The 14,385-nt window shown below is 42.0% G+C and overlaps 2 protein-coding genes across 4 annotated transcripts in view; one reads left to right on the top strand and one right to left on the bottom strand.

Annotated features, from left to right (window-relative positions):
• The window catches only part of NUDCD1 (NudC domain containing 1), a 57,265-nt gene extending 45,296 nt beyond the window's left edge, over nt 1-11,969 (bottom strand). Inside the window, exons 1-2 of the mRNA XM_083516750.1 lie at nt 10,858-11,969; nt 4,937-5,091 (exon numbers count right to left, since the gene is read on the bottom strand). Of these exons, the coding sequence (XP_083372876.1) occupies nt 4,937-5,091; nt 10,858-10,975 (273 nt within the window). The 5' untranslated portion in view covers nt 10,976-11,969. The remainder of the gene's footprint in view (nt 1-4,936; nt 5,092-10,857) is intronic.
• ENY2 (ENY2 transcription and export complex 2 subunit) overlaps nt 1-14,385 on the top strand; it is a 53,075-nt gene that overhangs the window by 34,581 nt on the left and 4,109 nt on the right. Inside the window, exons 1-2 of one of the 3 annotated variants that reach the window (XM_083517118.1) lie at nt 12,109-12,233; nt 13,528-13,598. The gene's annotated coding sequence lies outside the window, so the exon portion shown is untranslated. Of the gene's footprint in view, nt 1-12,108; nt 12,234-12,419; nt 12,503-13,524; nt 13,599-14,385 lie in introns of those variants that run through there. The other 2 variants (XM_083517117.1, XM_083517116.1) reach the window with 2 other exon arrangements.

Here is a 14,385-nt window from a genome sequence, read left to right as displayed (position 1 = left end):
AATTGCATGCATTAGTATTGTCATGTAGTACTAATTTCACTATTTCCAACAATTTTGCAATGGCTGGAAAAAAATATATGGGATATTGCTTGGTTGGTACTTTTTATTCTAATAAGATACATCCATCATATATATATCTTTGCTGTGGAAATTGAGAGTTACTTACTAATTGCCATTACACAGACTTTTATTAATTTACTAGTGTTATTAAATCATCCCTGCTATTATGAATCACTGTTTTTATGACTTAACAAGTTACATAAATTATACACTTAATAAAAACATGAAGAAAAGAATTTAAAAGATCCAGACTGCAGTTATCTGATAAATCGTGGCAACTGGCAGCCCATGGAACAAAGCCAGCCTGCAAATTACTGATTATGGGGCAATTCCTTTGGGAACAAAGGCAGTTGCTTAGTTTATACCATGTTATACCACTGCTCCATCTCGCTCAGGACTGGCTACACTGATTGGCAGCAGTTCTCCAGGGTTTCAGGCAGGGATCTGTCCCAACCCTAAATAGAGATGCTGTGGGTTGTATTTGCATGCACTCTTACCACTGAACCACATTCTGAATGCAACTGCTTGTCCTTTGCACAATATATATCTTTTGGCAGAGGGAAGAGGTCATGCCAGCTTGAAAGCTACAAATACGTTGAGTAACATGCGGCACCTATCTATTCAGTTTAGGGAAATATTGGAAGAGTTTGGTATTATCTTCTACTTTTTCTTTTTGCAAGCCTTGTAAGCAAAACCTGGTATGCTTTTACTGTTAAAATGAGTGTCAATTTATAAATATCTTAAAACAAGATGAATCTGAAGATGGCATGCTTAGAGAAAACATTTTCACTGGAAGAAGGTTGACTATTTTGTTACAGTTAGCAACACTACTTATCTTTGAATGCAGTGTGGGTTAGCACAGTGTGGGTGTGGCAATACAGTGGTACCTCGCAAGACGAATGCCTCGCAAGACAAAAAACTCGCTAGACGAAAGGTTTTTCCGTTTTCGATTTGCCTCGCAAGACGAATTTCCCCTATGGGCTTGCTTCGCAAGACGAAAACGTCTCGCGACTTTGTTTTCTTTGTCTAAAAACAAAGACATGTTTTGTTTATAAAGTTAATTTATTTTCCCTTCAATTTTTGAACTGCTCTTTACAGTATGTGTGACTTTAAAGAGCAGTTAATAAACTGTTGTTGTACCAAATTTGGCTTTGTTTGGACTTTTTTTGACCATAGGAACACATTAATTGATTTTCAATGCATTCCTATGGGATTTCGTGCTTCGCAAGACGAAAAATTCGCTAGACGACAAAAATTGCGGAACGAATTAATTTCGTCTTGCGGGGCACCACTGTACTTGTGTGGCTTCCCAGTGCAAAGGACACTGCTGCCAGTAACCAAGAGGGAGAGAGGCAAAGTGGTGGGGATGTGGTGCGGGTGCAGTGGCAGAGTCAATCCAATGTGGTGCCACTGCACCTTCCAACCTGCTTGCTGCCTTGCCAGAAGCAATGTTTGGAAGCCAGGAAAGCAAGGGTACACATCTCTCAACTGCTACTGTTTGAATGCATCTCTTTTTCCTTAGTCGTTAAAAAAAATGTATACGTATCTAGAAGAAGATGATACTGTGTTTGCACTAAGGCAACATTTAAATAGTATACAAAGAAAGTCAAAACAATTCTAGCATACTCTTCAGATACATGGTTTAGACTAAGATATAAACGGGTGTTTTTATGCAGTTTTGAGCAAACAGGCTTTGCTAAAAACTGAGTGTTAAAAATTGTTATCTCAACATGGTAAAAATATCAATATATGCATTTTCAGTTCTGTTTTAGCCATCGAGAGGAAAAGGGATGTTACCTTCATGCTCTGCTTCCCAGAAGTATTTGGCTGACCACAGCAAGAAATTGGATGCTAGACTGGCTGGATCTTGGTTCAATCCAGTAGGGCTCTTAGGTTCTTACCAAAGCAAAATGCAGTGTGTGTGTATTCAGTTTTGTGAGTTATTATTATTTTAAAAATACATAGCCTGCTTTCCCATACACAAAGGGATTGCTCAAAGCGGCTCAGAACAGTAATGCAAGCATGGATCAAATCAAACAAAAAACTGAAGCAACCCCAGGAATATACACAACAGCACTCAAGACTCAACACATTACAAGCACAATGGAATCGAAGGCTTGCATTCAAAAAGGAGTGTTTTGAATTGCCAGCGCAACACAAAATGATGGGTAAAATAATGTAACCCTGTGAGGCAGAGATTTCCACGTATTGGAGCAACCAGCGAAAGCTCTCTTGCATGCTACCACTTGCCTTAGAAGGAAATGGCACACGAGAGAAGCACAACTGCTGATCTTAAAGGATAGGCAGATGCACCTAAGAGAAACCAGCTGTTCAAGTACTTGGGTCCCAAGCCATTTAGGTAATAACTAGCACCTTGTATTGCACATGGAAATGGACTGGAAGAATAGGCTGCATAGGCTTCGCTCCTAATGTTCTTGGACATGAATGATGAAACTAGATGCTTCAGATGCCCTCTCCGTTACAGATGGGACTAAGATGATTTGTTCCCAGACAACCTACACTCTCGCCTAAATATCAAGTTCCCTCTTGAAGTCAGCTTCCATTTTTCAGGGACCAAAAAAGTCTTTCAACATCATGGTCTCCAAGGTAACAGCTCTTCAATAGTTAGCATTTAGTATGAGCACAGTGTTTCTGGCACATACCCACACAGAATGACACCATGACCTGCTTGCTGGAAACAGTTTGCAGATAACTCTGGGGCAGCACCTCACCCAGAGCTGCAATTTCTAAGGATATGGCAGAAATGAGGAAGGGAAAGCTCATCCCATCACGACCAGCATAATTATTTGGAAGGAAAGGAAAGGAAATAACTTTGCTTTCAGAGTGGAGAAAGATTTGTGTGTGTGTGAAAACTGTTTTTACGGCAATCATTTTTTTTATTAAAAAAACAATACTTCCAAAAGGTTCAGAGAAGCATGGTGTTTTATACTTCTCTGTACATTTCTATAACTAATTCTGAGTAAGAAGTGCGACATGTTTGTTTCCTCAATTATTTATTGAGGCAGGGGCACATTTCTCAGCAAACAAGTCACAGAAGCACATTATCCATCTCTCACAATCCTTAAGGGTGGGAACAATTATTTCCATCTTTGTCTTACTTCTTAACCACACTATTTTGAAAGTTATACAGTACTACAGTGGTACTTTGGGTTACATACGCTTCAGGTTACATACGCTTCAGGTTACAGACCCGCTAACCCAGAAATATTACCTTGGGTTAAGAACTTTGCTTCAGGATGAGAACAGAAATCGTGCAGCAGCGGTGCAGTGGCAGCAGGAGGCCCCATTAGCTAAAGCGGAGCTTCAGGTTAAGAATAGTTTCAAGTTAAGAATGGACCTCTGGAACAAATAAGTACTTAACCCAAGGTACCACTGTATTGCAATATTATTCAACAGACTGTAGTCAAATATTCTGCTGACTGGTTCACTCAAGCAGGAAGTTCACCAACTTCACTCCACTGCCTTTAACCTTCCTTTCCCATTGTCCCATTGTCCTACAGAATACCTTTGTTGCCCATTTTCTGTCAAATGCATTACCCCAAACCCGTTGCTTGAGTTTCCTTGCTGCTCCACACTGCTTTCCACTAACCTCTGCCTCCCCCATCCATCCTTCCTGCTCATATCAGCCTAAGTATTCTGTTTTTGGCCATGTCTCCTTCGTTTCTCAGTTCCCATCCACCATGTCTGCTCAGCAATCCTGCCTCTTTCCTAATAGTACGTTGTCCTCAGATCTTTATAAACAACGGCAGCACTTTCTGCAAAGGTGTTCTGCGTTCCAGACAACTGCCTTCCAAGCCTGGCCAGGGATAGCTACAGAGGCCTGTCTTTCTTTGTAAAACCCAAAGCATTCTCTATCTGAATCACTGCCTTTGAGAAGAATCGGGATATTTCACAAATAAGTGTGTGTGCCGGCTCTGGAAGGGATCACAAATCAAGCTTCCGGAAGCAAAATCATTTCAGTATGCAGAAACCTAAGCACAGAGTGATGATTAGATGGAAGCACATGTCGTACATCTGCCTTCCGGGACTGTTTGGACAGACATTAGAGATGGCAAGATTGTCACACGACCCCATCTAAGCAATTAGTAAGCCTGCAGCTTCAGTTCTAACTTCAAATTTGAAAAAAAGAAATGTGCAAAGTATTGCTCTGTGCAACTAATTTAACTGAATAGACACAATTAAACAGTGCATAACCCTGTGAGTGTAATACTTGACTACCTAAGGTGAAATACAGTGCAGTTAATATCGTGCAAATGTGTTGGGTAGCAGTATTATTGGAGAATGTGTAATCTTTATTGGATCACACAATTAATGGAATTGAGAAACGCCCATATTTAAAGTCAATAGTGCATTTAAAAAATAATAATAATCAATTCTATAGTGTCTGAACTCTTTTAATTACAAATCATAAACACAAAGATGTTTAATAATATTCAAGCATCATAAGTTACTGAAAAAAATATGTTAAAAAGTATGTTCAAATTATGAATACTAGTACAGTGGTACCTCGGGTTACATTCACTTCAGGTTACATATGCTTCAGGTTACAGACTCCGCTAACCCAGAAATAGTACTTCGGGTTAAGAACTTTGCTTCAGGATGAGAACAGAAATCGTGCTCCGGCGGAGCGGCAGCAGCAGGAGGTCCCATTAGCTGAAGTTGTGCTTCAGGTTAAGAAAAGTTTCAGGTTAAGAACGGACCTCCGGAACGAATTAAGTACTTAACCTGAGGTACCACTGTATTTACTTGGTGGCATCTGACTAAGTCATACTCAAAGAAAAACCAGTGAAATCAATGGACTTCAGTTTGAGGCGACTGACTCAAGTTTTTATTTCTTTTTTCATGGCATCCTTACCAGAGTAATGCTTAAATTCATGACTCTTCCAAGTTGATCAACATAATAAACATTATCTTGGTACCAGGGATCCAGGTGTAGATAATTGTACATGCCAAAGGCACGCATGTGATCCAGGGTATACTGATCATCCCGAAGTTTGACTTCTGCTACAGCTGAAAAACAAAACACAAACACAGAAAATGTAAGATCCTGCATCCATTTAAAACAAAAATCTCAAGTTCCATTTAATAGATAATAATTATTTGGGACCTATAATTCAAAATGGTAACGTCATTGAAAAATAGAATTGTCCTTTAAGTCTCTGACTTACTGAATTTAGATATTTTATTCAAACTATTATCATTATCATTATTATTATTATTAACAAATACGGTGAAGCAGATCTGATAAAACAACAACAACCCCAGAGTGCCACCTGCTGCCTCTAGCTTAAGTTGTACATATGGAAGAGACAACTTTGTAAAACGGTTTAGGTTCTTTTCCCTATTGTCATCAAAGCTTCCCATTTGTTTGGTGTCCCAAAAATGGAGAGAGGAAGTGGCAACAAAGCCGTAATCAAGCTGGGCAGACCTTCAAAGCGCTATGACCATGTCATTTCACATAATATTTTCATGAGGTTTGCAATCATTATGGACAAACACACACAAACAGGAACAGTGAAGCTTCCACTGCTAATGTTCTAGGCTGTCAGGTCCTGTTTCCCAATACCCAATTTATATATAACTTTTGGTGAACTGCTAGCCGAAATACAAGACCATTGTATACAGTATTGTGTGATCATCACCATCAGGCAGTAACTGAATGGCCATCTTTTTAGGAATGCTAAATCATGGCTTTGTGTTACATTCACAAGCCAAAGGGCTCATGTCCTTCAGTATGGCCACAAGTAGATGGGAAGCCTTTGTTTCAGCTTCCAACTAACCACAGGTTGTTGCCAACACTAGACAAAGTGTGGTTATTGTTACCTATGATTTTTGAAACTAGCCAACTTAAATTTTGGTTAATGCTTCTGACTTCTTTTAATAAACTACAGTTTACTAAATGCAGATCCTAGACTGCACAAAACAAACCATGAGTTGAAAAAAGAAGCAGATGCTTCCAACATCTTCCTTGAAGCTGCATGTGGGAAAGCACACAAATCCAAGGTTCATACACTTAACACTAAAGAAAGAAAGTTAGAGAGAGAAGATACTATGTTTAAAAAAGTAATTCTACACCACTCATACACACAGCTCTGTTGGAGCATATTTCCTCTACCCAAGTATAGTAGACTCAGTTATTCTGGTTATCCCAAGCTTCCTCTTCAAGTCAGATTCAACAGAGATTCAATAAAGGTCACTAGGTTTATGGGACTAGGGCAGTGACTGCTCTACTTCATATTCCTCACCTGCCATTGAGTCACTGCCCTGGCGCGTAAATAGTTTCATACCATTCTCTGCCTCCTGAACAGGGCTAGCTTTGGGCTGCAATCTATAAACTGCCACAACTCCTCTCCTTAGAAAGTATCAATCAGGTGACCCGCCAGTAAAAGGCGTAAGCACCTGGGTGGTCTTCTATAGCATCTGGGCTATTCATTGTGCACAAAGATACCAATATATAAACATTCTCTCTTAATATATAAATCTTCTCTCACCACCATCTTTAAGCAGAAAGCTTTAGAAATGATAGCCAAGGCAACTCTCTGCATTGTACTGCCATCCTGTGGATCAAACCTGCCACAGCTTACAAACACATTTTAAACCAGTGGTTCCCAACCTTCACTCTTCTCCCCACAAACACTTGAAAATTAGGTACTTGACAGACCAATTAAAATGATTTTTCTTTTTGTTGTTTAGCAATCATAATGTGCTGAGCTAGATGCAAAATATGTATCAACTCTCCACTCCTTTCAAGTGGCTTGTCAGACTCTTTTCTGCACTGGAGACCTTCCATTGTCCTGCTGCCAGCTGTGGGTTTATTCTTCGGAAAAAGGCAGATTCTCCTCTCCCCATGACTTCAAGCCCTTCTGCTCACCTTCTGGGTAGACTGCTGTGTTGTAAGAAGGATGGAGCAGCCTCTGCACCACTGTTCTTCACATATATATAGCTATGCTGCTCTGCAGAGTTGCTACCGGGACTAACTGGATGAGACTCATGGACCACTGATGGTTCATGAACTACTTTAGGAACCCCTGCTTTGAAGCACAGTTAAAGCTAACTGTGGTTTAAAGATGAGCATTCACTGTGTGCTGGTGCATAGGAAGAAAATTGTGGTCACTTAACTCTTAATAGCAGAGGAGCAGCAAAGTCGTGGTTTTCTTTGTGTTACGTCCTAACTCAGATTCATGGTTTGTGTCTTGCCAAACAAACCATGAGCTGTAATGAAGTCCTGTTCTTGACTTAGCACTTAGTGCCTATGATTTCCTTTGGAGAGAGAAACCATAAACCCAGGTCCAGACATAAGCCAAACTATGGCATAGTTCCTGGTAGCATAGCAGCAGCAAAAGCTGGGGAGAAGTGGCTGTGAAAGCTGGGTCAGAAACCCTTGTCCAGGACTCCGACACCTGAATCCAAGTATGTGGTGACCAGAGAGAGGGCCTTCTCCAAGGGAAGCTTGTCAGCACCAAGCAAAAAATAAAATTAAAATGCCCAGGCATTTAAGAATGAGGCAATGACTCAATGGCAAAGTGCATGCTTTGCATTCACAAGATCCTGGGTTCAACCCCAGCATCTCCAGGTAGAACTGGGAAAGACTCCTGCCTAAAACTCTGAAGGGATACTACCAGTCTGTGCAGTAGACAATGCAATGTTCAGTCTTAGGCAGCTTCCTACACTCCTAATGCCTTTGAGCCAATTTTAAAATTGTATACATATTGTTATGAAGGTTGCGTGCCACCCCCGATCTCTGCTGAGCAGTAGCAAGATTCCGGGGGATCCAGGCACTTACCCAGGGTCATGCTTCTGTTGGAAGTCAAGACGCAGCAGAGACAATTGTGTCTTTAAAAAATATGGTTTATTTTACACATATTTATACCTGGGTGTAGCTGGAGGGAACACAGAGTTTACAGCATTTGCATCTCAAGAGGGGCTTGTTCCCCACAACAGTACAGCATGGGATTCCGATACATATCCATTCCTCTGTCCCAGCCTGCCCTCAGCCAGCCCACCAATATGGTTCTGCCCCTCAAGGCCTGTGCCTCTAGTTCTACTAACTTCATTTCTTGTTCCCAGGAAACACATGGTCCAAGCAACTCCTCTACATCCATCCACTTGCCCCCTATTCCAAGCCTAGCTTTAAAAGGTGACAATTTTCCTGTAACCTACATAGTTGTAACTTTGGCAACCAGAGTCAAGGATTTCTCTGTGATAGGACACCAACACCTTTTGTCCTGTTAAGGGCCTGTATCCCAGGTGAGGCCCTGGCCTGGAAAGGAAGCTTGGCCTGTGTTTTTCTACTGGCTTGGAATCTTCCCTTTAACACTCCAACTATTTTCTAAATGCAATCATTTTACTAACTTCTAACATTCACTAACTCTAGATTTGTAACCATATATATATTTCCAATGCTGTTTGTTTACAATTACGTGACATGTTCTTATAATTTTCTTGCTGTTTTAATCATTTGTATTCCAACTACAGTGGTGCCCCGCAAGACGAATGCCTCGCAAGACGAAAAACTTGCTAGACGAAAGGGTTTTTCGGTTTTGCGTTGCTTCGCTAGATGAATTTCCCTATGGGCTTGCTTTGCAAGACGAAAACGTCTTGCGCTTTTTTCTTAAAGCCGCTTGAAGAGGCGCAGTTGCGACGGACCGTGCTTCGCAAGACGAAAAACATCGCAAGACGAAAAGACTCGCGGAACGAATTATTTTCGTCTTGCGAGGCACCACTGTACTGTTTTTATTATAAGTTTGCCCACTTGAGAGCTTTTCAACTTTAAAAAATTGCTTATATTTTTAATAACTTACAGTGCAATCCTAAACATGTTTTCTCAGAAGCACTGAGCTCTGTCAGATTTACTCCCATACAAGTCAGCAAACAAACTGCAGCCTAAGGATGCAACTAGGAAGCAGACCTAGTAGGAAATAAGGACAACTAAGAACAGTGGGACTAGCTTCTGAGTAATCATGTGCAGGGTCGCTCTATTTTTTTTTTAAAAAAGTGTTGCATGGTGAGGTTAAAGGCAAGGCCTGTGTATCAAAAAGTTGAAGACATCTGATCTACAGACACCAGCGCCAACTCTCATTAATCTTAAAGTCCCTTTCTGGCCCTATAATCAAGATCCTCCTATCCCTTGAGCCTCTTAGAAGTATGATTGGAAGTCTTTCTAGCAGCGATCACTCTGTAAAATCCAGTGAGAAATGTCAGGCATGCCCCGTCACCATTGTCCCAAATGGATGGCAAAAATGTGCCTTGTTAAAAGATCTTCAAAAACACCTCTTTATCATCCACCAAACCCCACCCCACCATATTATTTCTGATGCTGCTTTAGTTTAGATGGCTGTTTCGGAATTATTAAAGGTTTCAGTTTTCTACATCAATATTCTGATATAAAGATGAGCGCTAGAAACAGAAATTGCAGTATTTCAATATTGTGGCCTTTGGCTAACTGAACAAACTATGGCCTTTAAACTGGGGGGGGGGGCAAGTATTGTTTTGTTTGCTTTTATGTTATGCATGTTTGCATTTTTATTCTGTAAAATTCCCTGTGACCTTCAGAAGAAGGGTGGCATACAAATTCAATAAATAAATATTTGGATTTGCCAGTCACTTAACAGTTTTTAACTTCATCCCCATGGGCACACTCGGCCAGTCTCCTGAGACAGATGAATGCCAACATAACCGATATATATATATGGATTTACCAGCCACTTTCAGCTTCTTCTGCAAGCAAGGAGAGACTAATAATAATAATAAATTTGGATTTGCCAGCCACCTTCAGCTTCATTTGAAAGCTAGAGGGGTTATTATTATCCCTGTTAAACTACAGTGATAATTATAATAATGAATCCCCACAAACCCCACTCACATGCAAGACGTTTTAGGCTCCAGGCCTGGCAGAGGAAGGGTTTGTAACATGAACTCTTAATTGTCAAGAGCTTATATCACATACCCTCCAACATTTCTCCGATGGAAAATAGGGGCATTCCATTCCATAATGATAATTTTACTATTTACACTCCACACATCTGACTGGGTTGGCCCAGCCACTCTGGCAGCTTCCAACATATATAAAAACACATAATCAAACATTAAACATTTTTTAAAATAAAAAAAACTTCCCTATACAGGATTGCCTTCAGGCAGCTCAGGAGTCAGATAACTCCATACCCTCCAACATTTCTTCGATGACCTTAAGGAAAAGTGGAACATTCTGGGATCATATCAGAAACCAAATGGTTTCTCTAAATGAGGGGCATCCCTGGAAAATAGGGACACTTGAAAGGTCTAGGGTAAATATTTAACAGAATTGCAAACAGTAGCTCACTACCTCCACAGAATGTCATGCTGTTTGCAGGGGCACAGAATAAAAATGTAGTACCATCAAAAAAAATATGCTTCCAACATATAATTTTTTAAAAATATATATTTTAAAACTTCCCTATACAGGATTGCCTTCAGATGGCTCGGGGGTTGGATAACTCCATACCCTCCAACATTTCACCAAATGAAAATAGGGATATCTTAAGGAAAAGTGGGACATTCTGGGATCAAATCAAATGCAGGAACCCCCATACCTTTTTAAAAAAGAGGAAACTTCCAGTACTTTTTACCCCGCCTGTCTTAAAGGCATAGTAAAGATAATAAAAAGTAACAAATCATCCCCAATAAACACTGCTATAGTTTCGAAAGGGGGTTCATTTTCCTTCCCCCCCCCCGGGTGGTGACAGGGAGCACTGAGGCGTCCAGGCCCCTCACGGCTTTCTCCCCCATGGCACTCACGCGAGTCCAGGCCCACTTGGTAACAGGCCAGCGGCTCCAGCGACAACTTGTATCCCTCGAACTTGGGGTCCAAGAGCAGCCGCTTGACGCGAAGGGAACAATTCGCCGCCGCCTCCATGCCGCCCGGGAACCAATAAAGTTGTTGTTGAAACGGCGAGGCGTCGCGATCGGCCGACGAAGCGCTTCTTGCGGCCGCAAAGGATCCTGGGTACTGAGGCACGCCGGGAGATGTAGTCCAGGAACGCCCTCTAGGCTCCAGGCTGGACTGGATGACCCTCGGGTGCCTAACTCTATGATTGCCGGGGGGAAAGCACGTCTTGCAATCAAATCCTGTCGACCTTGCTCAGAACTGCACTTTCAAAGGATTTTTGGTGTGTTGTTTTTTTTTGCTTCCTAGTGACAAGAGTTGACGAGGAGCCCATTAAGTTTGCTAAATACACTTGCGTGCTTTCCTTACGTATTAATTAACCCTGTTTAGCTTTCGCTAGGCATATTTACCTGGGAGTGAAATCAGCAGATTTAAGAGTTTGAAATCAGGAAGACTTTAACAAGGAATGGGGAAAATTTATAACTTACCTTAAAGACCATTGTAAACAGTTAAAATCGTTAGTAGGATCGGAATTATCACGTGTAGTTGAAGGTTGAATTCTGGACATAATGGAAAAGAGGTAAAGGTTTTGGATTATCATAAAAGATGCGGGAGGAAAGGATTAATAATAGGACGCACAAAGGGAAGGATGGGGCAATGACAATAAAGATATTCTTATTCTTATAAGTTCAGGAGATTCCTTGGAATCGTGTTTTTTATTATTTATGTGTAATATATCTCTGTAAAAATTTAATTTGAAAAACCAAGTAAATAATGTTCTTTTAAAAAAAGAAAGAAATCAGCAAAGATTTGCATCTAAGGAAAGCTGCACACTGGATGGGAGCAAATCCATTAACTCCTACTGAACTGAGTGACACCTAAACTCCCGGGTGAAGTTTCGCAACCTGGACCCCCGCGAAAACCAGCCTTCCTCCTCCGCCTTCTTTCTATGCCTGCACCATTCTGAATTGAACCCGCGCAAATCTGCGTGGAAAAAACACCTTCCTACGGGTTGCAGGAGTCGAAGCTGCCGAAAGGGATTGTGGGAGACATAGTTTCATCTCGAGACGGGGTGGGGGTGGGGGCTCTAGCAAAGCGGGCGAGCGGCTGGAGGGCCTTCTGGGAGTTGTAGTTCTTTTGCCGTAACCAGGGCTCTCAGAGTTTGCAACCAAGGACTACATTTCCCATGCATCCCTGCGGCGGGGAAGATTAGGCAGGGCGTTGAGATTTCTGTTAAGTCTTGGTCTCGGGAGCCGGACGGGAAGGGATCGGGTCTCCACCGGGGCAGGTAATCCGACTTGTCGGCGGCAGGTTTGTGTGTGTGGGGGGGGGGTGATAACGGAGGAGGCGGCGTCTTGGTCGCCTAGACTGAAGAATGGCTCCCTTTCCTCTCCCTCCTTCTCCCTTTTCCCGATCTCCCCACTTGGAATTGGCTACTCTCTCTTTCTCTCTTCCCCACCTCCCCATTTTCAGATTCGGGGGTCGGGAAAGGCTCTCTCTTCCAGATCCAGGTTCCCCAGTGTGAAATCTGGGTGGCTGTAAATTCGCCTGACTTCAGTAGGTCGCATCTGCATGTTTTGGAAATTTGCTGGCCAGGCAACTAAAAACGTGCACGCATTTAAAATGGGGTGGTGATTCAGGGTGCGTTCTCACGTTAAACGTGACTGTGGCGTGTGCACGCCGGAGTTTCCCTCACTCTGAGAACACATAACGCCTGAATGGTACACTAGTGTACTGTTTGCGCTTCTGGTTTTGCTGCCAATTGATCAGCCTGGTTTTCAGTATGATTTATTGGCAGCAGTTGTACAGGGCTTCAAATAGGGAGCTTTCTGATCCTCGGTGGTGCAGGGTGGGTTTGTCCTCCCAAGTGCTTTGTTTTTCTATGAGAACTCAGTCAAGGGATCTTTAGTAATGGACACAGGAGACCAACATTTATCGTAAGTTTGTTGGCACACAGATGCAGATGGTCTGGGGAAATAAAAGCTGATTGTGCCCAAATCACAGGGGGTGGGAAGTAAGAGGAGGTTTAAGGATTTATTTCCTTCTCCCAAAGCCTAGTGCAAAGTTATGACTAGATGGTTCCTTCCTTTGCCTGATTTCTTCTACGTGTGATATCAGGGTGGGTGGTGTAGCATCCTTAAAGCAGCCAAGTGCAATTCAGGGGCCCGTTGCTGCTTCCAGCTTCTGATTTCTGCTTTCTACTTTGTGCTGAGCTCTATCCATATGCCTTCCTATGTTCTCTGCAAATGCAGAAAGACTGGGGTGGAGAGACATCATTGGTGACCACAAATAGTGACCATCAATTGCATTAAAAGCATTACTGCTTTGAACAGGTATAGGCAAACTTGGCCCTCCAGATGTATTGGGACTACAATTCCCATCATCCCTGACCACTGGTCCTGTTAGCTAGGGATGATGGGGTTGTAGTCCCAAAACATCTGGAGGGCCGAGTTTGCCTATGCCTGGTTTTGAAGGACAAATGCTTTGTTCTTGTTTTTTCCTTTTTAATTTGACTCGTCATAATGACTTTGCTTCATTATTTCTGATCAGTTTTAAAACTATCAATTGTATCTTCCTTGCAGAGGGAGCTCTGATATCCGTGGTGATTGAAATCCGCTTGGGAACAGCATAGTGTGTGTTCCTTTCTTAAAACGTAAGTTTCTCATCATGCCTCTAGACCAACATTTTCAAATTTTTGGCTCCTGTCTTTTACTTTTCCCCTCACAATTTACATTTACTTTTATATACCCCTTTGTGTATGAAGTGAAGGGTCATAGCTCATAGATGGTGCTTTTGCTTTATATGTAGAATGTCCCAGGTTAAGTTCCCAGCATCTCAGGGCAGGGCTGGGAAAGATCCCTAAGTAAAAAACTGGAGGACCACTAACAGTCAGTTTGGCTCATGAAGCAAGGGTCCAATGGAGCACAGGCAGTAGCCTGCATAAGGGGAGGGGCATCTCTTTATCTAACTTGAGATGCACCATTCCTACATCAAGACAATGAGAGACTTTCTTCAATCAACACTTTCCGCCCAGTGCTGGTGCATCTGATATCTGCTTGCCCAAAGCTGCAGATCAATCAAAACATGTGGGGTATCTATTATTGGGATTCTAAAATGATTGGGAGGAGAGATTTAGATTGATGTTGGAGGGGGGAGTGTTAACCCTTTTCCTTTTACAGTATTTCCTGAATTTCAGATGCCCCCGGCTGTTAATGGTTTCAAAGAAGAAACAAGACTGGTTCCTGTAGTATACCTTCTTCTTTGGGGCTAATGGTTGCTTTAGGGTTGATTTTAAATGAGTGGGGGGATGGCACAGACAGGAAGATACATCACCTTGCCAAAAGCCCACACACATTTTCCCTGCCCCCAGCTGTTCTTAACTGAAGAAAAAAAATCCATGTTTAGTTTTGCCAGGAAAAAATTGACTATCATAGTAAATA

Source organism: Podarcis liolepis (assembly GCF_965112155.1).
Source record: "Podarcis liolepis genome assembly, chromosome: 8".
In the NCBI taxonomy this organism is placed as follows: domain Eukaryota; kingdom Metazoa; phylum Chordata; class Lepidosauria; order Squamata; family Lacertidae; genus Podarcis; species Podarcis liolepis.
This window is presented reverse-complemented; position numbering and strand designations above follow the sequence as displayed.